This window comes from Oncorhynchus kisutch, linkage group LG22 (genome assembly GCF_002021735.2).
Source record: "Oncorhynchus kisutch isolate 150728-3 linkage group LG22, Okis_V2, whole genome shotgun sequence".
Lineage (NCBI taxonomy): Eukaryota > Metazoa > Chordata > Actinopteri > Salmoniformes > Salmonidae > Oncorhynchus > Oncorhynchus kisutch.
In genome coordinates this window covers 35,710,737-35,734,097 of record NC_034195.2, presented here as the reverse complement: position 1 = coordinate 35,734,097, position 23,361 = coordinate 35,710,737, and the positions used below count along the sequence as shown (strand labels likewise).

Here is a 23,361-nt window from a genome sequence, read left to right as displayed (position 1 = left end):
CTGATGGGCTGGCCCGACTGCAGGGAAGAAACTGCTTTAGCCGTCAGAGAATATTGGCCAATCAAAGAGGAGCTCAGTGTTCAAAACGGAGTAATATTCAAGAGTCAGAGAGTCGTTATTCCCCGGTCTCTGCGCCCTGAGATGTTGGCACGCGTGCACTCAAGTCACATAGGAGGTGAGGCCTGTTACAGACAAGCACGTGACACACTGTATTGGCCAGGAATGCAGAGTGAAATTAAAGACCATGTCAGTAAATGCACAATCTGCAATGAATATGCCATTGAGCAACAGAGAGAGACGATGATGTCCCACGAGCTACCGATGCGCCCCTGGCAGATAGTAAGTCTAGATCTCTTCCAGCACAGTGGCAAAGACTTTCTGCTGGTAGTCGATCATTACTCAGACTTTTGGGAGATCGACCTCCTCCCCGACCTCTCAGCAGAGACAACGATCAAACGCTGCAAGGCTCAGTTTGCCTGCTATGGCCAGCCAGATAGGGTCATTTCAGACAATGGACCCCAATTCTCCGGAGTTGAGTTCCGAAAATTTGCTGCAGGATGGGAATTCGAGCACGTCACTTCATCACCCAAAAGCTAATGGGAAGGCAGAGTCCGCAGTAAAAATCGCAAAGAACCTCTGCAAAAAGGCTCTGCGAGAGGGCAAAGATGCCTGGAAAGCAATCCTGCAGTGGCGCAATACCCCAACAGAAGGCATGGACAGCAGCCCGGCACAGCCTCATGGCACGGCGCTTAAAAGCAGCTCTGCCAGTAGCCAGCACTCTCCTGGAGCCATGTGTGGTGACAGACGTGCTGGTGAAGCTACGTCACAGAAGACAGGTCTCCAAGTTCATCTACGACAAATCAGCAAAAGACTTACCTGAGCTCAGGGTGGGTGAAACGGTGCGAATGAAACCACTACCAGGGGACCGGACAGGCCTCTGGAGACTCGGATCCTGTGTACAGAAAGTGGCACCACGCTCCTACTTGGTCGAAGTGAATGTGAATGAATCACTGTACCGTCGTAACAGGGTTGACCTTCGGATTGCTGAGCCAGCACCTACTCAGAACCCTGATGGTCAAAGGGGTCGCATGACAAAAGACAGAACCCCAGCAAGTCACATGGGGCCTGAGGCACTGGGCGAAGAGCCAGGGGATCACAGGTCGGCCGCTCCCTCGCCCATCAATTCTCCCCTTAGACATTCAGGTGACACGCCTGTGCGGGAACCCGCAGTCCTCGCAGACAAGCTCCCTGTCTTTTCACGATGCGGGCGTCTGTCCCAGCCACCAAAAATACTTAATCTGTAGGTTTCCCATCAGGGATTGTTGACAGAGATAAAAGTGAAGAGAATATCAAAATGTGTTGTTGTTCTGAAAAAAAAACAAACATGTTTTCATGTTACTAGGGTGTTGGTGACTGAAACTGTGCTGCGGGCAACAACTTAATTATGCTTTATTTTGCTTACACTTACTGACACCGGCCATATTCAAAGGGTGTTGTGCGTTTGTAAATTCATGAGTTATTCTGTGCGAGAATGTTCTGAAATCAGAGTAGATAGCCATTGAATCTTTCGACGATACAATTTGGCTAAGAATTACATAAATAATCATGTCAATAAACGTTGGGTAGTTAATTAATATACTGCCTGGCAAGTTTGATGTATTAGTAGCCAACTAACGTTAGGTAACTAGCTAACATATGGTATATATTGCTGTGATGCTATGCAGTTTGTAAGGATTGCGCAGCAAACAAATTGTCAGTCAACGTAATTTATTTGAAAAGGCATTACTTTATTACACTTTTCAAAATGGTCTTAACATTTGTCATAATTAGTTAAAGCAATTCATTTGTATCCGCTCTCGCCTGACTTCGGCTGCATATTTTCTGCCATTTTCTTAAAATCTGAAAAGTTATGAAGCCACACCCATGTCCTGCAGAATGGCATTAGCTTGGGTGCTTGACTGCGGTTGTAAGGTCAGAACGCTCAAATCAACCATACTCCTCCACCCGAACAATCCAGTGTGTGCACAAACAGACAATGCTCTGAATTTATGAGCACACTCCCAGCACTCCTGATTGAATTTAAGAACACACACGAAGAAGTCTTAAAATGTCAAACTACTCATTTGTTATTCTAACTAGATAGCAAGAGGTTGCATAGCAACAGCATCAACTTCCAGTAGACAGATGAAGAGCTAGTAAGCTCAACTGAAAGGATACTTTAATGACCTGACTAGATCATAAAGGACCAATTGTCCAGACAGAGGATTGGGTTTACGAATTGACGGTTTATTAAACCAACTTTACACAGGCTACTGTTTGGCCGTAGCCCACGCCGAATAAATGAAAGACAACCCACAAGCCAATCGTGACCTTCTCTTGTGAAGCCCAGACGTAAGAGAGAGAAAAAAGGCTAAACCTGGTCTTAACTTCCAATGCTCCATCCCCCTGCCCAACCCCCCTCCGCCAACCGCTAGGATGACCGGCATCAGAACATTCCAGGCATTCCCGTGATTGGCAGATAGGAGGTTGATTGGCATGTCGGACCCCGCGAACACTGGGTACTGGTAAGTACAACACAACCACCTATTAACCTAACACATAACACACAACTGTCTGTGCGGGTTGCTACAGATACCATTCGTTTACATTATACTAAAATTAACTAATAGTATATAGTATGCTCATTAAGTATGTAGTATACAGTATGTTAGTATGGGTATTCGAACACAGCTTTCGTATTTTGGCGAATTTAGTACGTCATCCGGAAACTTTTGGCATACTAACTATATCCATACTATGACCAAAATACTATGACCAATAAGCATACTATATACTCAATTCACGTCACAAATAGTACGGTTATTATGAGTATTCGAACACCACTCAGGTCTGGGTTCCATTGGCGCAGGCAGCCGCAGAATAGCAGGTGGCACTTCTACTTAATAATATTACGTAAATTCCGGAAAGGGAAGTGGCTCCTTTGGAAAGTTATCGAAGCAGAAAGTTCTCAGAAGTTATCTAGCTTAACAAACAGAAGAAGGGAAACATGGGAACAACAGCAAGTCAATTAGGGAAGGATCTGCTCTCAGAATATCAGGTGGCATAAGATATTTAACGTGAATTAGATATCTAGCCAATAAAGTGTACACAACAAGTTGTTGGCCATTGTCGTTACTAGGTTAGGGAACAACTAAAAGCGAACCAAGTTGTTTTTAGCCAGCTAGCTATTTATCGTTACTTTTTGCCCTCATAAAAGAGTCGCGGCTCAGCTTGAATTATTGCCTATATTAACTAGCGAGTGCATTTTCAGCTTTTGACGACTGTTAGCTAGCTAACTAGTAGGACAACTTGTTGAGCACATTGCAAGTGACTGATAGAAGCAAGAAGTTGTGGTAAAAATATGGAATGCGTGTGTAGTATTAGAAAATAATGTATTAACACTTCCCATCCAGGAGCTGACATTTCTTACAAAACAAGAAATTCTGTTGTAAGTAATTAGCTTTATTCATGATAATTTCAATTGACTGATACTGTTGTTTTCAATATCCTATTTGATACAAATACAGTATATAAATACATAGGCTCCATTTTGCCAGAGCTTAACGTCCTTGTCAACTGAAGGGCTAAAGTCCTAATTTACAACGAAATTTGACCGGCAAGATGGATTGTTTGAACTAGGTTGGAATGGTTTGTCACTTTAGATTTATTGCGAAAGGGACTTGATGAACAATCAACATCCATACAGGCAGAGCTGAGTTTGTTTGATGCGTCCTTTCTGTAGGGCACACAAGCGATACAGTGAACTCCTCTCCAAAGAGGACAGAAACCTCACCAGTGTGCCCATGGAGAAAGTCCTTTCACTGCCAGAACTCAAGGTGACAAGATTGCAATTGAAATTCTACTCCATTACTAATACTTGAATGTTACAAATCATTGTAACATGTTGGATTTCCTTTGGTCCCTAATGTTTATGTTCTGTCCCCACCCTTTAGTCCAACCCTTTCAGGAAAAGGATCTGCCATGTATTCTCAACATCTGATATGAAAGATGGAAGTCTCACCTTTGAGGACTTTCTTGATCTCTTGAGTGCCTTCAGCGATTCAGCTACACTGGAAATCAAGTCCCACTATGCATTCCGCATTTTTGGTAATACAATTGTTGGGAATTCATGGGGTACACATGGGGTATGTCATGTATTCATGATGTGTGGGTGGCTGGTGAAAACAAAATGGGAATTGTTTTGTCTGTTCAGACTTTGATGACGATGGCACTCTGGATGGTGGGGACCTGGAGAAGCTGGTGAACTGTTTGACTGGTAAGACTGAAGACACAAGGCTTACACCTGAAGAGATGAGGCAGCTCATCAGCAATGTAAGTTTACAGATTAAGGCCACTATTGGTTCTTCCCAATGTGAGCCTACCTCAAGGATATGCTTTATATGATTTCAAGTCTCCGTCTGCAATATCCAAGGGTAAAGCAACTACTTATTTACTTTTCAATTTGACAGATTCTTGAAGAGTCAGATATAGACAAAGATGGGACAGTAAATCTGTCAGAGTTCCAACATGTTATCTCCAGGTCACCAGATTTCGTCAGGTGAGTTGAAATCTGATTAGAATATCTCTCCATAGTCGCTACATTTTAACTATGTACCCCCCCTCTAATATCACATTTTTCTTCAGTTCTTTTAAGATTGTGCTGTGAAGTCTACGAATAACACACCAGGATATGGATGCTTTGGATTCTGTTCTATTCATACTAAGAGGACCTCTTCTATTTTTTTCCATTGTAATACCAATAACCCCCCCCCCCCCCCCCCCCCCCAACAACCAAAAAATCAACAATCAACAACCAACAATCAACAATCAACAATCAACAACCAAAAAAGACAAAGGCTTAATTCATAAAGGTCATGTTAACTGACTGGTATCTGATATAACAAAACATAAGATCTCCTCAGACCTTACTTTCTGCATTTATTCCAAAACCCTATTCTTTCCCCATTCATTTTTCACAGGGATGGCTGAACAAACCAAAGGTAACTAATTTCCTGGGTTTTAGGACTACACGCTGGCGAGCTCTGATAATTCAAGTTTTTACCGGTTAAACGTCCATGCAGCATCTGCATACCAACCATTTGATCTCATCAGCTTCATGGGATATGCATTTAGATCTTCATGTTATTGTTTTGAATTATGGGCTAGTGAGCAAATTTTAGAGCAGCTGTTAAACTGTAGCATAGTTTAGGCTGTGTTTTTGCCAAGTGGCCACATGGATTATTTTTGTTGTTGTCTGACAGTAATGTTATTAGGTTCTGTTTTGTAGAATACCATCATTGTGATCTTGCAGACATTGAATCAGCTTTGATCAAACTTTATTAAACAAGCTCCATTAGCCAGAGTAGCCTGTTCTCTGAGTAGGACAGAGTGTGCATAAAGTAGAGAATTTCTGGGGGGGAAAAGGTTTGGGAAAGTCTGATCCACAACCTAAATGATATTTGTATGTGTAGATTAATATTTTCTGTTAAATGTATTTCTACATCATGTCAGTGCTCTCAATGGAAACTTTTTAAAATATATAAAAAGTAATCAAGTCTTAGTCACTGACTTTACTTTATTTGTCTGAAACAAGCAGCTAGTCAATCAATGTGTGCACTTTCCTTAGTGCTCAACTCCTACAGGCAGTTTTTCCATTCTATGTAGTTCTTGGTTAGAGGATTAAGGATATTTGTGTCAGGATGGAGAGAGGGGTCCTCTTTGATAGCAGAAACAAAAGTGTTCCATGGTCCACACACTACATCCACCACACGCAGCCCCTGGTCCTTGAAAAACTCTACCCTTCTTGGCTCGTCTGAACTGTTCTCAGTCCCCTGTCCCAGCTGGCCGTATTCACCTGAAACGGTGGCAAATGTGAAGCTTGTAGCCGTGCATATGAGAAAAGGCTATGTCTATCCATTCATTGATATGAATTCCTGGGTGAAATACATAATGGCTATTTATTCAATACACAGGCCTACTCAAAACCATGTAGACTAGAATATTTTACATTTTAAAGCTTACCCCAGCCCCAAGTGTAGAGATCACCTGTACCTGTAAAATAAATAGAAAAAATACTCAGTCATCTCTCTAAATTAGTAGTTTGAGGCAGCTTGTGTGAAGGGCTCTTACTTGTGACTGCTGCAGTGTGACGCGACCCACAGCTGATCTTGCTGACCTCACATGACTGAGTAACATCCACCAGGGCTGGGAAGGCCTGTATTGATATGAACACCTCGTTGTAGCCCTCCTCTTCATCTTTACATGTGCTGGCACCACCTAAACATACAGCAGTTCAGATAGACAACATATAAATATGTTATCTATCTACACCAGTCCAGAACCTCAATGTAGGTGTTTTGCAACGCAGCCAATTAGAGGGTCTATAAGTATCATCCATTTGCCTGTATGAACACTGAATTTTAAAACAAAATATAACACAGATTTCAGACAGGCAGACCTGTGTCCTGGCTCTTCTGCTGCTCTCCTCTTAGGGCTCGTGATGGCAGTCCCACCTGGCCACTCTCATTCCAGCCCCACACGTACAGGTCTCCCCCAGCTGTGGACCAGACTAGTGATCACATTGACTGAATAATGTAATGCAATGCAATCACTCTACTTTATCATTCTTTTGTAAGTTCCATCCCAGTCAGTCCCTCTTACCACTGGTGCAGACAGAGTGCCAACCCCCGGCGGCCACAGTGCTCATGGACATACCCATTAGTGCCTCCATTGCTCTGGGCTCCTCCTGCGGGCTCAGGTCCCCATGTCCCAGCTGCCCATGGCTGCCAACACAAGGAAGCAAGGTTTTCAGAACATTTAATACAGATCCTATGCTGTTGTTCATTCTGCCATGTCTGATGTACCCAAAATAGTCATCAGTAACCTATGAAAGGTGTGCTGAAAAAATGCCTATTGATTAAACTGTTGTACAGGATTTGTTAATTCCATTACGAAACATGACATTTGTTGTCTTCACCTGCCTGAGCCCCAGGTGTAGATATCTCCAGATGCAGTGAGGAGGACCGCATGCTCTGTGCCTAGTGCCAGGCTAACAGCCAGTAGTTGTGGGGAAAGTGGGCGGTAAAAGGGAGGGTTGGAAGCTATGTACCCTCCTGGAACTAATGGGAATGCTAGGGAGGGCCCTACAAAACACAAGAATGCATTATGATTACAACATTATTGAAATGCAACTTGATTAGAGCTTCAATATATTTGCCACACACCTGTACATGGACCTGAGTGGGGGAAATAACCATATTAACTTAATTCTAGGGGTTGTGGGTGGTACCAACTATGCTACAGCACCAGTCAGTATGAATCAATACCAGTATTATCTGGAATCACCATACTCCACCCTGGTTTCTTCTCATTTCGCTCAGAGTTCCAGCACTCTACTCTGTCTGTGAAAGACAGGGCCAGATATCCCTCGCTGATATGTGCATCCTGGCACCCTCGGCTTTCCTCTACACAGCCGCCACATCCTCTCTGACTGGGGGCCCCTACTCCAAAACCTGCCAAACATAGCCTTCCATCACCTGAAACGTTAACAAATGATACAGTTAAGGGGAAACTTTGAAACAGTCCATGTAGGTTTACAAATTGAGGTACATGGTTGCAACTTAATTGATACACTGGAAACTGGTTCATGCAGTTATCAACCTTTCACTGCGGTCTCTGGTTGAGCAGTCTGCCAGTTACAATCACTAGAAGGCAGCCCTTACAAAAAAATCTAGCAGTTTTAAAACGGCAGTCGACGGGTATTTTGGACGCAGGATTTGGCAGCATACTGCAGTTATACTAAGCTCTGACTGCAATCCCCTTTTGTAAGGGATGATCGAGTTGAGTACTCTACTCACTATTTGAATGCAGAGCTGCTCTTCGACTCCAACTTGTCCTGATCTGCGTATCAACATTGCTATTATGTTGACAGATTTGGACAGGCTCCTCTTCCAAATTCCGACAAACAATATCAATAGAGATTGGATATGTCACGTTGGCATCTCCGGCACTTTCCCCATCAGTCAATTTTTCTTTCGTTCGTATTTGCCCAAAGCCGTTGAAGCCAAATCCAAACCAATTCATCAGAAACTCTGTGTTTCGCAGTAGCGTAAACAAAACAATCCATACAACGTTGCGATCAGTGCTACAGATAGAACAACGAGACAGATACTTCACCGGATGTATAAATGTGAAGCATCCGCTTTGCGTTTCCAGTCATTACCAAATATGGTAGTGAAAGGAAACCCACTGGCCGGCAGTGGGAGAAGATGAAACGACATGGGTTTTGGCTGTTTTGGCTCAATTGAATTTTCTGTTCCCCAAATAAGAATCTATTTTGAACAGAGTGGACTACGTTTTATACACTTTACCCTTTGGCATCCAATATGCTGCATTACCGCCCTCAACTGGACTATAATATAAATCCATTAGGTTATACTTATATATATTGTAATGAAATAGCAGGGAGCAGGTCTCGAACCCTCGAACTTCTGGCCCGAGGTCCGGCGCGCTTTCGACTGTGCCGCAAAATCATGCTCTTGCGGCAGGGTAGATTACAGTGACTGTTTCACAGCGCTCCCCACCGGCTGGGTTGCACCAAACAGCAGGCATCGCAAACACCAGGAATCTTTAACTTCACACTTAACTCTAAATTATTCCTTTCAATGGTACAGATCTTAACCCAAGTAGCGTGACATAGAGCGTCCACTCCCTCTGGTCATAATAAAGACAAACAAATATCACAAGTTCACGACAGGTTACCTTCACTGATTCAAATGCACCCACCTCCTTTCTCATCCACCCAGAAACCAAAAATGGATCCGCTAAAAAGAAAGGATCCCCTTTCTACAAAATGTCACTCCTACTGGACCAGGTTCTTCTTTATCATGTCCATTGATGCCAGGCTCATGTTTCGAGTTCTTTAACACAATTTCCACCTCACTTAACTCGCCCTCATTCACTTCCATTTCACCTCCAGAATTCGGGCTGGCGCACAGCCCACTCTGTTTGCACTTGACACCAGTCTTGACACCTTATCTCCATTTTTATCGCCATCTTCCTCAAATTCAAATCCAAACCTCTGTTTTCCTCATTCTCTTCGACCTCTTCTTCCTATTTGTTCCCTCCATTCCTCAGAAATCCACATGTTTGTGTCCCTGGCCCAATATTCCTATTCTCACGACTTTGCTTGCAGCCTGGTGGCATCCGGACGTAACCCCATCTCATAGTCGTCCTGCTCACCTCGGAAACGTGTCTTCCCTGGGCGCCGACATTTGTGGAGCATCTTCCTGGTCATTTTCATCTCTTGCCTCCAGCTCCATACGATGCTGGAGATGGGTGTGAGAGAATTTGATCCGTTCGATTGTGGGAGGTCAGATCAGCGTATTGAATGCATGCTGTGCAGTTGTCCGACGAGTTGAAACTAATTGCATATATTAACACTGGATTGCTGATGCTATTCCTTTATCTTGCTGACATTTTTCCCGTCGTGCATTTCCTTTGCATTCCCTGACAATTTCTACAAGTGTTTAATGTTTCCAACATATTATTTATGTTGTTCTATAATGAACAGAGAAACAGAAATTATTGACTTGAACCTTCTTATAATATGGATCATTTTTTCTTCCCTTTCCTATTTCCACTAGATTTCCAATGTCTCAGTTATTGTTTGTAAACCAAAAACACCAAGACTTTAGAAGGCTGTCTGACAGAAAACCTTGCAATGTTAATACATCTGAGTGATTTCATTAAAAGCTGATCCATTGTATCTAAATAATTTCATCACCAAAGACTGCATCTAGCCTTAAATATTTATGTGCAATTTCTGGATTATGGAAATCACAGGAGGCTGCTGAGGGGAGGATGCTCATAATAATGTCTGGAACTGAGTGAATGGAATTACATCAAACACATGGAAACCTCTTTGATACCATTCCACTTATTATGTTCCTGCCATTACTACGGGCCCATCCTCCCCAAATAAGGTGCCACCAACCTCCAGTGATGGAAATTAATTTCAAAGCAAGATGTGTCAACCAATAATAAGTATAAACATTGGATGACTGACAGGGGGCGTTGTATTGAAGCTACCGCCAACTTGGTACTCCTCAATTGTAAAAAAAAAATATATATATATATATTTTGGAAGCTATATAAATGCATTTATTAATGTCTACATTCGTTTTTGACACATGTATTTTATTAAAGACACCTTAATACATACTTTTAAATGATGTGAGCTAAACATACAAATAAAAAAAATAGATACAGTACCAGGCAAAAGTTTGGACACACATACTCATTCAAGGGTTTTTCTTTTTTTAAACTATTTTCTACATTGTATAATAATAGTGAAGACATCAAAACTGAAATAACACACATGAAATCATGTAGTAACCAAAAAAGTGTTAAACAAATCAATATTTATTTTAGATTCTTCAAAGTAGTACAATGATCCAACCCACCTCCAGGCTGTGTAAGGGCTATTTGACCAAGATGGAGTGCTGCATCAGATGACCTGGCCTCCACAATCACCGAACCTCAACCCAATTGAGATGGTTTGGGATGAATTGGACCACAAAGTGAAGGAAAAGCAGCCCACAAGTGCTCAGCATATGTGGGACTCCTTCAAGACTGTTGGAAAAACATTCCTCAAGAAGCTAGTTGAGAGAATGCCAAGAGTGTGCAAAGCTGTCGTCAAGGCAAAAGGTGGATACTTTGAAGAATTTGTAAAAAACTTTTTTGGGTTACATCATTATTCCAGGTGTGTTATTTCATAGTTTTTATGTCTTCACTATTATTCAACAATGTAGAAAACAGTGAAAATAAACCCTTGAATGAGTAGGTTTGCCCAAGAATTTGACTGCTACTGTAGGTAGGGTTAAAGTGAATAGGCAACAGGATAGCTAGTAGCAGCAGCACAGGAAGTGTGAACGTGTCTGGTGTAAGTATGCGTGTGTTTTGGTGTCGGTGTAAGTATGTGTGGGTAGAGTCCAGTGTGTGTGTGCGTTGACTCAGTGCAAGGTAGTTGTTGCAAAAATCCATAAATATAGGCTAGCTAGTCCTGTTTAGCACCTCCTGTGACGTTCATCCCCATTTTTCCCCCCGGGTCCTTTTCCTCCTGCATTCTAGAGCCAAATCTCTGTTCTGCAGAACCGCATAGAACAGCTGGAGCAGCTACTGGAGGAGAACCACCAGATCATCAGCCACATCAAGGACTCCTGTTCTGGAGCTGACCGACTCTGGCGCTGTGTCCCCCAGCGGACAGCTGCCCTTCCGTAGTGCCAATGGTTCCTGGGTCCTGCCCTTTGATGGACGCCCCACCTTTCTCTCCGTCAAGCCCCAAGACTGCCAGTTCGCCCAGGGTCGACGCGGACATACCGACCTGCAGGTGACCAGCTCGGTCTCGGAGGAACTCTGTTGTTCTGTTGGCCATCAGTAGGTGTGTGTGTAATTGTTAACATGCTGTCTCTTGTCTATGTGGCAGGTTTAAGGTGAGGTTACAGATATCATGTGATTTGCTTCTGTTCTAAACGCAAAGCAGAGTTAAGTTTAGCTAACTTTGGTCTGTTGCCTTCCAGATGCTAGACATATACTCCCTGTTGATGTTTGACAATGTGGACGGGGGTGTGTGGAAACAGGGCTTTGAGATCACCTATGAGCCTGGGGCGTGGGACAATGAACCGCTGCAGGTGTTTGTGGTCCCTCACTCCCACAACGACCCAGGTGAGACATGGCTCTAAAACTGGGTTCTTCAGGGCACATTGTAGCAAAAGACGAAGGAAGGCCAATTTCTAAGGAAACAAAAAAGTGAATAAAATATTTTCTTAATATATTTTATATATATATTAAGCAAAAAACGAAACATTGATTGAGTTATTACCTGCAATATTAAGCAAATGACTGGATTGAAAAATTGAGTGACGCAAATGACTGGATTGAAAAATTGAGTGACACAATGACATTAGAATTCCAACGTCTTAGTTATTTTTTAGATTAGAACGGCTGTGTATTAGCACAATATTTGATTTTAGCCAGAGACCAACAGTTCCATTAGATTTGTGTACAGCCAATGCAAGGCCAGCTAGCTAACTTGACAGTTGTTGACTTTGGAAGAAACCGTCAAGTTTTGTAATTCAGTAGCTGGAATAGCCATTCATTATGGTTCCATTTAATTAGGATAGACTTTGCTCTTTACCAAGGTGTCACTGAGTAAATGTTCACAGCTTGTCCTGGGTCTGTGGAGAGCTATGAGAGACCACTGAGGCCCTGAGGCCAGAGCTTTTAAGGTTTAACAAGACTGCAGGTAAAGGGAAGTAGGTCAAACCGCAGGACTGGCACCAAATCAGTCCTGCAGACAACGCAACGTTAAAATGCCCCTTTCACTGTCGGTCCTTTAGTCTATTTGGTTGGTCTACCTTCTACCAGTCTGTGCATCCAGTGGCGTGGACTCCTATGGTTCAGTCTACAGTGAGCATATTGCTCTATAGATTAGTTAGTGCTAGGCTGCACTTTTTATGTATTGTAGAGTCATCAACTTCTCTCCTTTCTGAGAGATTCATAGTCTGCTTGTTTCTCAGCCTCCGACAATACATTCAAGGTGGTTCATTGTTACTGTTCTGTTTAAATAATAAAACGGGAGTTTGAACGTGTCTGGTGTAAGTATGGTGTACCACTGACCTGCTTTTACCCCTCCTTGACATGGCAAAATACATGATAGGAAATAGTACAGTACTGTCTGTTAGGGTGTAGATTCACTCTTTATTGTTCATCTTCTATTTATGTCTGAAACTGACCTACCCTCAAACCAAGGTCCTGGGTTATATTTCATAGACACAAATGTTTTGAAATGGGGAGGTAGCCTATTACTTGAACTTTTCCTATAAGGGATTCCTCTTTTCATTTTAAATTGTTTTGCTGCGTGTCCGTGCCAGTCAAACTGAAGAGGACCCTGTTCCTCCTGATCTGGGTTGTTGTGCTCATCACCTCTGTGCTACGATCTCCTGTCCCGACAGGCTGGATCAAGACATTTGAGAAGTACTACACAGATCAGACGCAGCACATCTTCAACAACATGCTGGTCAAGCTGACTGAGGACCCACGTAGTGGTGGGAGAGTGCCGACATGCACAAGCCATGCGCAAGTGCGGATCTCACAGTCACAGCACTAGCTCTCAAACATCTTACTCCAACACAATTTAAGTCTGCCACTGTTGGTTCTTCCCTAAAGCAGCTAAGCCGTCCGTTGAGGATTGCCCACATAGGGAAGAGTCAATAGTGGCAGTCTTGGTAGATAAAAATTCAGTTGTTGTAGTGTCGTAATACAGTATTTCGCGTGTGTGTGTGTGTATATATGATATTATAAATACCTCACATGCAACTTGTAATAAGACTAAGCAATTATCCTATTAAAATGTGACTCCATAAGATAAATAGCAATATGCAAGAGACTATAGTTAGAGTAATAGGCAATGAAGAAATGTTTGAGAATGGAATTCTAAATACAGGTGTATTTAATTACTTTAGAAAATGAATGATACGCTTATGCCTTGCATAATGTTAAGTTACAAAGCATTATAAGGCAGTATTCTAAGCATGGTCAGAGCGAGAGAGCGAGACAAAGAAACCATGGGGAAGAGGAAGAGGGTAAGACATGGTGTAGGTATATCACCACAGAAAGTCAGGAACAAACAGAATCTAATATCCTTTTTATAGTGTAAGCATTGGACCTATTTGGATTTCAAAAATGGAGTTGTTGACCAATGGAATTACTGTGAAGTTAACCTCTAATCCGATATCGGTCCTACAGGATGTAACCTCTGGTTCTCAGAGGTGAGACAATGGGGGGTTGGCAAGATCAACACAGAATGCTGCATTCCTAAGACAAAACAAAGGAATTTCTTGCATACAGTTAATAAGAAGAGTCACTTCGGGGGCTGCCCTACTTTGTTGTTTTCTGTAAGCAGGAACTCACCCAGCTGTGAATGTCTACCCAACTAGCAAAACAGTGTCTTTTCAGTATCTCTTATCTCAGTGTAAACAACCTGCCAGGCCACATTAGCAGCGTGATCTACTATAATTAGCTAATAAGTGCCACATCTCCCTTGGCAGAGAGACCAGATGCTTCTAAAATAGCTGGTTATTTGGTTGACGTGGTGGCTCCAAGTAAGCGTTTGCTTTTCAAATCAAATTGTATTTGTCACTTACTTCATAAACAACAGGCAGGTGTAGACTAACAGTGAAATACTTACTTATGGATCCTTTTCCAACAATACAGAATTTTCCTCATGTCTTTACTGGGTGGATGTCTTAAATCCTCTCGCTGTCGCAGGCTAATCCTGGGAGGGCAGCTGGAGATGGTGACCGGAGGTTGGGTTATGACTGATGAGGCCAACGTTCACTACTTCGCCATGATTGACCAGCTCATAGAGGGCCATCAGTGGCTGGAGAAGAACGTGGGTAAGCAACACGCTTCCCCTCTCCGAGATGCCTTCTCTTACTCATGCAAGGGGGTTTGCCCACTGTGATGTTTGCAGCAGAAGCATTGGAAAGTTAAAATAATTCAAACTCTGAGTGGATAACTTTGCAACAACACCTTTGCGCGTATTGTGTGAAATCCTGTATGACTTCGGTCATAGTCCTGTTGCAGTAGGAGTTCCATTATGACATAGAAACTGTGCACCATGCTTTGTTGTATTCTCCATGATGGTAACCCTCCTGTGCTGTGCCCTACTGTAGGTGTGACCCCTCAGTCGGGTTGGGCAGCGGACCCCTTTGGCCACAGTGCCACCATGGCCTACTTGCTGAAGAGGGCCAACCTGACCAGCATGCTCATCCAGAGGGTCCACTACTCCATCAAGAAGCACTTCGCCACCAGCCGCAGCCTGGAGTTCATGTGGAGGCAGTCCTGGGGTCCGTTGCTGGCTGTTTTCGTGGCAGCAGACCATCTATTTACACCATAATGTGCTTATCTCTCTGGAATGCAGATTTCCAATGAGTGCTGCCACTGTATGGCCTTTCAAATTCAAATTGAGGATGAAGGAAATGTACTATAAAATGTGGCCAATTTATAGTTTGGACTAAGAACACTAACAGTTGTTTGTTCCTTGCTTGTATTTGCATTGTACTTTTGAATTCACACAAACCCCAAAATAAAAATGTAAAAATCTTCCTTTCTTTTGTGTTGCCAGACCAGGAGTCGGGCACGGACATCTTCTGCCACATGATGCCCTTCTACAGTTATGACGTGCCACACACCTGTGGACCTGACCCCAAGATCTGCTGCCAGTTTGACCTCGAGGCTGCCAGGCCGCCGAGTCAACTGTCCCTGGAAGGTTCCTCCGCGGGCCATGGTGAAGGCCAACGTGGCAGAAAGCTGAGCCCAGCAGAGAGCCTCCCCCCGGCCTTGTACGCCACACTGCTAGGGGGGAAATGTCAGACCTGTGGGTGCAGAAAAACATGGAAATATGAAACCGGCTTTGTAGACCTTCACTGCGACTTGCTTGAATAGTTTTGTGTAGAAAAACCCCCGCTTCATGGAACTTTCCAAAGCACACATTACTGAGAGAGTCTAATGGAAAATAGCTCTCTCACTGAAAGCTATTGATTGCCTTTTTCCATTCAAGCTCCTCTTTTTATCTTCCATTTTCTAAGGTCATGTCAGTCATGTATTGCCCTGTACCACTGGCATTGCGCAGGGATGTGTGTCTCCAGGCCCAGTTTGGGACCCTGACCGACTACTTCACTGCGTTTTACAAGGCCAAAGGTGTGCCCCAGGGTGTCAGACCCCCAGAATACCCGGTGCTGAGCGGGGACTTCTTTGCGTACACAGACCGAGAGGACCACTACTGGAGCGGCTATTACACTTCCCGGCCCTTCTACAAGAGCATGGACCGGGTACTGGAGTCCCATCTCAGGTAAGGCCAGATGTAAACAGACAGACATGGCTTTAGTACATCTGTAAAACAGCAGGTTGGCATTTGCGCCTTACTCTCAGTCCTTAATTCAACAATGTTAGAGTAGGTTTCAAAAATAAAATCATTGGAGATGGAGACCTGTCTGCACACTGTCAAAGTTAGGAACAATCCCAAAACCTTCTCTTGTCTTTGTTAGTTTGTTCCTCTGTGTTGTTCCACAGAGGTGCAGAGATCCTGTTCAGTCTGGCTGTGGCCCACGCTCGCCACGCGGGAATGGAAGGCCGCTACGTCAGACTACACCCTGCTGACGGACGCCAGGCGCACCGTCGCCCTGTTCCAGCATCACGATGCCATCACAGGCACCGCCAAGGAGAACGTGGTCATCGACTACGGCAACCGGTTAGTTACTAAGAGAGAGACACAGAATAGAGATAGTGAATACTTTTCCATATAAACGTTTTTAAAGCTGAAAAAGATACTATTATTTCCTTTTTTTCTTTCTACATCCCTGCCTTTGTGACCACTGGTCTCAAAAGAAAAATACAGACATTTTACTCTTAAGTCTCCAACTCAGTTGAATGGTTCAGAAGGAACAGAGAAAAGAGACAAGGCTAAGTGGCCATTCAAGAATACTAGCATAATGTCTCATTGGTCCTTTGTCTTTCCTTTAGGTTACTGCGCTCCCTGCAGGGCCTGAAGAGAGTAATCGTTAACGCAGCCCACTTCCTGGTAATGAAAAACAAGGACGTGTATCGCTTCTACCCGACAGAACCCTTCCTAGAGACGGTAATGGACGACATGGAGCTCTAACAATGTATTGCAGTGTTAAAATAGCTCACATAAGCTCTTTTTGTATTTTAATTTTCCATATGATTCCTTGTTGTTGACTGTATATCTATCAAGTTGTGATCTACTGCTACTCAGTGCTTCCCTAGTCTAGTAACAAGCAATAAGTGCATTTCTGACTCTCATATACAGTGCCTTCAGAAAGGAATCATACCCTTAGACTTATTCTACGTTTTCTCACCCATCTACACACAATATCCCATAATGACAAAGTGAAAACAGGTTTTTAGAATTTTTAGCAAATTTATTGAAAATGTAATATCTCATTTACGTAAGTATTCACACCCCTGAGTCAATGTCAGAATCCCCTTCGGCAACGATTACAGCTATGAGTCTTTATGGGTTAGTCTCTAAGAGCTTTGCACACCTTTATTGTACAATATATGCACATTATTCTTTTAAAAATACTTCAAGTTCTGTCAAATTAGTTGTTGGTCATTGCTAGATAGACATTTTCAAGTTTTGCCATAGATTGCGAAGCCTATTTAAGTCGAAACTGTAAGTAGGCCACTCAGGAACATTAAATGTTGTCTTGGTAAGAAAGTATAGTGTGTTTTAGGTTATTGTCCTGCTGAATGTTGAATTTGTCTCCCAGTGTCTGGTGGAAAGCAGACTGAACCAGGTTTTCCTCTAGGATTTTGCCTATGCTTAGCTCTATTCCGTTTCTTTTTATAAAAAAAAAATCCCTGGCAGATGACAAGCATACCCACAACATGATGCAGCCAACAAAGTGCTTGAAAATATGAAGTCGTACTCAGTGGTGTGTTGTTGGATTTGCCCCAAATGTAACGCTTTTTATTCAAGATGAAGTTAATTTCTTTGTTGCATTTTTTGCAGTTGTACTTTAGTGCCTTATTGCAAACAGGATGCATGGTTTGGAATAGTTGTATTCTGTACAGGCTTCCTTTTCACTCTGTCATTTAGGTTAGTGTTGTGGAGTATCTCTCCAGACTCAGTTTTCTCCTATGACAGCAATTAAACTCTGTCGCTGTTTTAAAGTCACACTGGCCTCATGGGAAAATCCCTGAGCTGTTTCCCTCCTCTCCTGCAACTGAGTTAGGAAGGACGCCTGTATCTTTGTAGTGACTGGGTGTATTGATTCACCATCCAAAGTGTAATTAATAACGGCACCATGCTCAAAGGGATATTCAATATCGGCTTTTTTGTTTTCACCCATCTACCAATATCTTTCCTTCTTTGCGAAGCATTGGAAAACCTCCCTTGTCTTTGTGGTTAAGTATATCTTTGACATTCACTGCTCGACTGAGTGACCTTACAGATAATTGTATGTGTGGGGTACAGAGATGAGGTAGTCTTTCAAAAGTAATGTTAAACACAACTCCATGCGACTTGTTATGCGACATGTTACGCAAATGTTTACTCCTGAACTTTAGGCTTGCCATGTCAAAGGGGTTGAATACTTACTGACTCAAGACGTTTCAGTTTTTCATTTTTTATTAATTTCTGAAAATATAATTCCGCTTTTACATTATGCAGTTGTGTGTGTGGGCCAGTGACACAATCTCCATTTAATCCGTTTTAAATTCAGGCTGTAACTCAACAAAATGTGGAAAACGTCAAAGGGCGTGAATACTTTCTCAAGGCACTTTATACTTCTGTGTTTGTGACTATAGGATGATAGGCATGCCACCCAAGACTCCCTGCCCCAGCGCACCCTTATCGAACTGGACCAATCAGGACCTAGGTAACCCTCTCTTCCCCTCTGCCTCAGTACAGTCTCTCATGGGTGGAGTGTTTGACTGATCTCCCCCTGTCTCTCTCTGTTAGGTACCTGGTGCTGTTCAACCCAGTGGAGCAGGACAGGCTGTGTGTGGTGACAGTGTTGGTGAACTCTGTCAGGGTCCGGGTGCTCACAGAGAATGGACAGACCCTCCCTGTACAGCTCAGTGCCCAGTGGAGCTCTGCTAGCCAGATGAGCGCAGAGGGCTTCCAGGTGTGTGTGTATGGTTGCTGGTTTAATTTGTGGCGCTCTCAGTGACTATTTAATGTACATTGTGTGGTACTTCAGTTGACAGATGCGTTGATATATTATGTGTACCATGAGTGTCTGCCGTGTGTGTGTGTTCTCTCCTGTCTGCAGGCCTCCTTCATGGTGCGTCTGCCTGCCCTGGGCCTGGCTGTGTTCCACCTGTATGACTCTGCTGACACCCCCATGACGCTGTGCTCTGAGACCCTGCTGAGGCTGTCTGGTCAGGGGCAGACTGCCCACGCCGTGGACCCCTTCCCATTGCGCTCCCAGACAGCAGACCCACAGCTCTTCTACATCTCCACCCAGTCCCTTACACTGGGCTTCTCTGGAACCACTGGCCTGCTGGATGTATGTGGAGGGGAAGAGGCTTGTGGCCGAAATGGCACCCCGTTTCCTATATGGTGCACTATTTTTTTTGCCAGAGCCCTAGGCTGCCATTGCGGATGCAGCCACTGACTATTCTTTGTCTCTAACAGATTGACTGATATGGAAGTCAGCCTAAACGCTGAGACTAAAATTATAAAATTAACCCAAGGCCGTTGATCATTTGCTGAATTCCAAATAGGCAGCACAGACTAATTTGGTTGAAGTGTAATGTATAATTCTCTCTCTCTGTCTCTCTCGCTTGGTCCATCAGAGTATCCATCGTAAAGAAGACCCCCAGGAGGTCAAGGTTCAGATCCAGTTTGTGACGTACGGCACTCGGTCCAAGGACAAGAGTGGGGCTTACCTCTTCCTGCCTGATGGGAAGGCTAAGGTGAGCTAGCTGCCAACCCCCCCCCCCCCCCCCCCATCTGTCCTAGAGCGTCAGGGAGCTCATTTGCAACTGCGACCTGGCCAAGATAAAGCAAAGCAGTTCGACACATACAACAACACAGAGTTACACATGGAATAAACAAGCATTTAATCAATAATACAGTAGAAACATCTATATACAGCATGTGCACATGAGGTAGGATAAGAGAGGTAAGGCAATAAATAGTCTATGGTGGCAAATTAATTACAATGTAGCAATTAAACACTGGAATGGTAGGATGTGCAGAAGATGAATGTGCAAGTTGAGATACTGGGGTGCAAAGGAGCAAGATAAATAAATACAGTATGGGGATGAGGTAGATTAGATGGGCTATTTACAGATGAGCTATGTGCAATGATCTGTGAGCTGCTCTGACAGCTGGTGCTTAAAGCTAGTGAGGGAGGTAAGAGTCTCTAGCTTCAGAGATTTTTGCATTTCGTTCCAGTCATTGACAGCAGAGAACTGGAATGAAAGGCGGCCAAAGGAGGAATTGGCTTTGGGGGTGACCAGTGAGATATACCTGCTGGAGCGCGTGCTACAGGTGGGTGCTGCTATGGTGACCAGTGAGCTGAGATAAGGTGGGGCTTTACCTACCAGAGACTTGTAGATGACCTGGAACCAGTGGGTTTGACGATGAGTATGAAGCGAGGGCCAGCCAACGAGAGCATACAGGTCGCAGTGGTGGGTAGTATATGGGGCTTTGGTGACAAAACGGATGGCACTGTGATAGACTGCATCCAATTAGCTGAGTAGAGTGTTGGAGGCTATTTTGTAAATGACATTGCCGAAGTGATGTCATGAGTGAAGAGATGGTTGAAGAGCATGCATTTAGTTTTACTTGCATTTAAGAGCAGTTGGAGCAGTCTGTGCTATTGAGCAAGGCACTTAACCCTAATTTGCTCCAGAGGCATCATACTATTATGGCTGACCCTGTACATCAACACATTTTACTGTACCTATCCGGTGTATGTGACAATAAAACATATTTTTTAACTGTATAATGTTTTATGATCAGTCTAACCTGCCTCAATCCATTACAGAAACACACTGTCTCTGTCTCTCCGTCTCAGCCCTACAGTCAGAAGGAGCCTCCGGTGGTGCGTGTGGTTGAGGGCCCTCTCTTCTCTGAGGTAGTGGCTATGTACCAGCACTTCCAACAGACCATTCGCCAACACAATGTGCCAGGTGTGGACGGTCTGTCCCTGGATGTCACCACCATGGTGGACATCAGAGAACAGTCTAACAAAGAGCTAGCCATGCGCCTGGACACGGACATCCAGAATGACGACACCTTCTACACAGACCTCAACGGATTCCAGATCAGACCACAACGCACACTTTACACTTGAGTGTCTGACCTTTGGCTTCAACATGTACCTTAATACTGTAATGTTTCCACAGATGCAGCCCCGGCGCCACTTCCTGAAGCTCCCCCTCCAAGCCAACTTCTACCCCATGCCCAGCCAGGCCTACATCCAGGACAACCATCTCCGCCTCACCCTGCACTCTGCCCAGGCCCTGGGCGTCACCAGCCTAGAGGGCGGTAGGGAGGGACAACTCATACGTTAGTTTTCTATCTCTTATATCTCTAAATAAGTTTTCATTAAGAGGGACTGGTAGAAGTTTTTCCTTTTTTCATTTACTGAAATGTGGTGACTTCTCTGCTGTTTGCCTTTGCAATGTTATCTATGTTTATTTCTATGGAGCTCAGAGAGATAATGGAGGACTCATCTTTGTATCTGTGCCATTATGGTATCTGGTTCAAGGAAAGTCAATTAACTAAGTAGACCAAACCCAACTGGTATTGCATTGGTGTCTATGGGAGACACCCAGTTAAGGAGACCCAACATTTTTTTCCAATGGTAAACGGCCTGAGTGAACTATCTTCATTTATCCACCATTTTTGGCAGTGCCATTGAGACGATCTCCATTTTAAAGTAGTACATTCTCTTCTGTGTTTGTGTTGGGGGGGGGAAAGTGCTGGTGTCCTGAACCAAATATTGTAATTCGTTTATTGTGGCCACTAGATGGTGGTGATATAGCTTAAAGCCATTTGCAAACTATAGGCAACTCAATTTGAAATGCTCTGATTTTATTGGCTGGTCGCTCCCAACCCATAGGAATCCCCACCTTGTTGACTACTTTAACATGGTGGAAGTCCTCAATGACAATAATCCATGCTAAAACTGGTTCTATCCAGTATCTAGACTCCCCTATCGATCTCTATGATGGAGCTATATATGCATGTCTCTGCTTTTCCCTCCCTCAGGCCAGTTGGAGATGATTCTGGACCGGCAGCTGATGCAGGATGATAACCGTGGCCTGGGCCAGGGCCTGAAGGACAACAAGAAGACGGCCAACCGCTTCCGCCTCCTACTGGAGAGGAGGTCCACTGGCAACAAGGTCAGTCAGTCTAAAATCCTCAGATGGGAGTTAGTTTAGGTGTCATATTCAAGCAAATAAACACAATCTAGTCTGGGGGGAAACAGTGGGTGAGCCGGGACTACTTCTCAGTGTGTCTCAAATGTCTTAATCTCTCATGCTGCGCTCTTTAACCCATGTCTCCGTTCTTTATTTGTCACTCCCCTCCATTTATTTTTGTCATCTCTCTCGGTCTCCTTCTCCATTGCACTCAGCATGATGGCTTCTTTGCCAAACTCTCCATGTTTCACTCTCTCGTCTCCTTTGCCCTGAGAGGCGGAGCTCAAGAGGTAAATTTGCCATGGCAACAGCGAGGTCACTAGATACCCAGCCGTGGCCGTCTGTCTATATAATCTGTTATAGCTGTTCTTACCTTCTAGTTTAGCTGCCCTGTACCCTATAGCTATAAAGCCTAGCGTAGCAGCATTGCAAGAAATCCTGGAATTGGATATGCGCTTAAAATGCAAATAATTGTTTTCAGCTCTGCAGTTTCCCTGCTGTGTTGACTGTTGAAGCTAATCAGGGTGGGATGGTGTTAGTTATCAGATTTGACCTGTGTTGAAACCTGTCTTCCTGCCTCCCAGGTGGTGGACAGCAGACCAACCAGCTTCCCCTCCCTACCTGGTCACATGACCTCGGCCATCCTCAACCACGAGGTGCTGGCGCTGCCCGTGCTGCCCAAGAAGCTTGGCATCCCTCCCTTGCACACCTTTGCCCCCCTTACAGGGGCCCTGCCCTGTGACTTCCACATGCTCAACCTGCGCAGCGTCCAGCACCAGGTAACTAGAAGTGAAGAAGTAATTGTCCTGTTTGTGGAACGTCAATATACTGGAAGATATAATACATGTAGGGTTCTGTGTACTAACCATTGATGCTAATATGTTTGTGTGACTTGTAGCAGGACACCCACTCCCCGTCTGCCTACACGGCCCTCATCCTGCATCGGAAGGGTCTGGACTGTGACCTGGAGACCCCAACCCTGGATTCAACTGTACCACTTCCGAGGGACAGGTCAGTGGTCCTCAACAACACACACACATGGATCACCAGATACAACTGGGGCGATAGTACAGTGTGTTGCACAGACGCATACAGCACTGCAGTGGGAGTCATTCTGGAAAGATTCTTCTCTGTGTTAGACATGAGTGACTGGACAAACACACCCAGCTGGGTGTGTCTTCTCTGTTCCGTAACCTGGACCTCCAGCTGCTGCAGCCTGTGTCTCTGTCCCTGATGTACTCCAGCCCCCCTCTGGCCAATGACTCCTCCATCAGCCTGGAGCCCATGGAGATCTCAGCCTTCAGGCTCAAACTGGGCTAGCCAGGCTCAGATAAACACATCAGACCAGACACACCC

At 44.2% G+C, this 23,361-nt stretch overlaps 2 protein-coding genes and 1 pseudogene across 5 annotated transcripts; 2 read left to right on the top strand and 1 right to left on the bottom strand.

Moving 5' to 3' along the window:
- The first annotated feature begins 1,757 nt into the window (after window positions 1-1,757).
- Window positions 1,758-5,595, top strand: LOC109867193 (calcium and integrin-binding protein 1-like). Of its 2 annotated transcripts, XM_020456190.2 has the most exons (7): window positions 2,904-3,097; window positions 3,453-3,487; window positions 3,782-3,875; window positions 3,993-4,146; window positions 4,253-4,371; window positions 4,509-4,597; window positions 4,684-5,595. In XM_020456190.2, the coding sequence occupies exons 1-7, from the start codon at window positions 3,047-3,049 to the stop codon at window positions 4,703-4,705; spliced, it is 564 nt and encodes a 187-aa protein (XP_020311779.1). In that variant the 5' UTR covers window positions 2,904-3,046; the 3' UTR covers window positions 4,706-5,595. The 2 variants fall into 2 exon arrangements, with proteins under 2 accessions (XP_020311780.1, XP_020311779.1); XM_020456191.2 differs by lacking the exons at window positions 2,904-3,097; window positions 3,453-3,487 and adding an exon at window positions 1,758-2,564.
- A 1-nt stretch (window position 5,596) lies between these two features.
- On the bottom strand, window positions 5,597-9,434 carry rccd1 (RCC1 domain containing 1). 3 transcript variants are annotated; one of them, XM_031801870.1, is made up of 8 exons: window positions 8,824-9,434; window positions 7,365-7,574; window positions 7,016-7,181; window positions 6,700-6,821; window positions 6,497-6,595; window positions 6,169-6,315; window positions 6,061-6,090; window positions 5,597-5,893 (listed from the first exon to the last, which is right to left on the bottom strand). In XM_031801870.1, exons 2-8 carry the CDS (start codon window positions 7,384-7,386, stop codon window positions 5,676-5,678), a joined length of 804 nt encoding a protein of 267 aa, XP_031657730.1. In that variant the 5' UTR covers window positions 7,387-7,574; window positions 8,824-9,434; the 3' UTR covers window positions 5,597-5,675. The 3 variants fall into 3 exon arrangements, with proteins under 3 accessions (XP_031657730.1, XP_020311777.1, XP_020311778.1); XM_020456188.2 differs by lacking the exon at window positions 8,824-9,434 and adding an exon at window positions 7,896-8,233; XM_020456189.2 differs by lacking the exon at window positions 8,824-9,434 and adding an exon at window positions 7,896-8,220 and having other exon boundaries at window positions 6,754-6,821.
- LOC109866985 (alpha-mannosidase 2x-like) lies at window positions 9,363-23,183 on the top strand (annotated as a pseudogene).
- Window positions 23,184-23,361: the final 178 nt, after the last annotated feature.

Coding starts and splice junctions, on each gene's coding strand:
- rccd1 (XM_020456188.2), bottom strand. CDS start 8,121: ATGAATTGGTTTGGATTTGGCTTCAACGGCTTTGGGCAAATACGAACG. Junction 6,822..7,015: donor TACACCTGGGGCTCAGGCAG/GTGAAGACAACA, acceptor TTGTGTTGGCAG/CCATGGGCAGCTGGGACATG. Junction 6,316..6,496: donor GCAGAAGAGCCAGGACACAG/GTCTGCCTGTCT, acceptor CTGTATGTTTAG/GTGGTGCCAGCACATGTAAA.
- LOC109867193 (XM_020456190.2), top strand. CDS start 3,047: ATGGGAACAACAGCAAGTCAATTAGGGAAGGATCTGCTCTCAGAATAT. Junction 3,098..3,452: donor ATCTGCTCTCAGAATATCAG/GTGGCATAAGAT, acceptor CTTCCCATCCAG/GAGCTGACATTTCTTACAAA. Junction 4,147..4,252: donor CTATGCATTCCGCATTTTTG/GTAATACAATTG, acceptor TTGTCTGTTCAG/ACTTTGATGACGATGGCACT.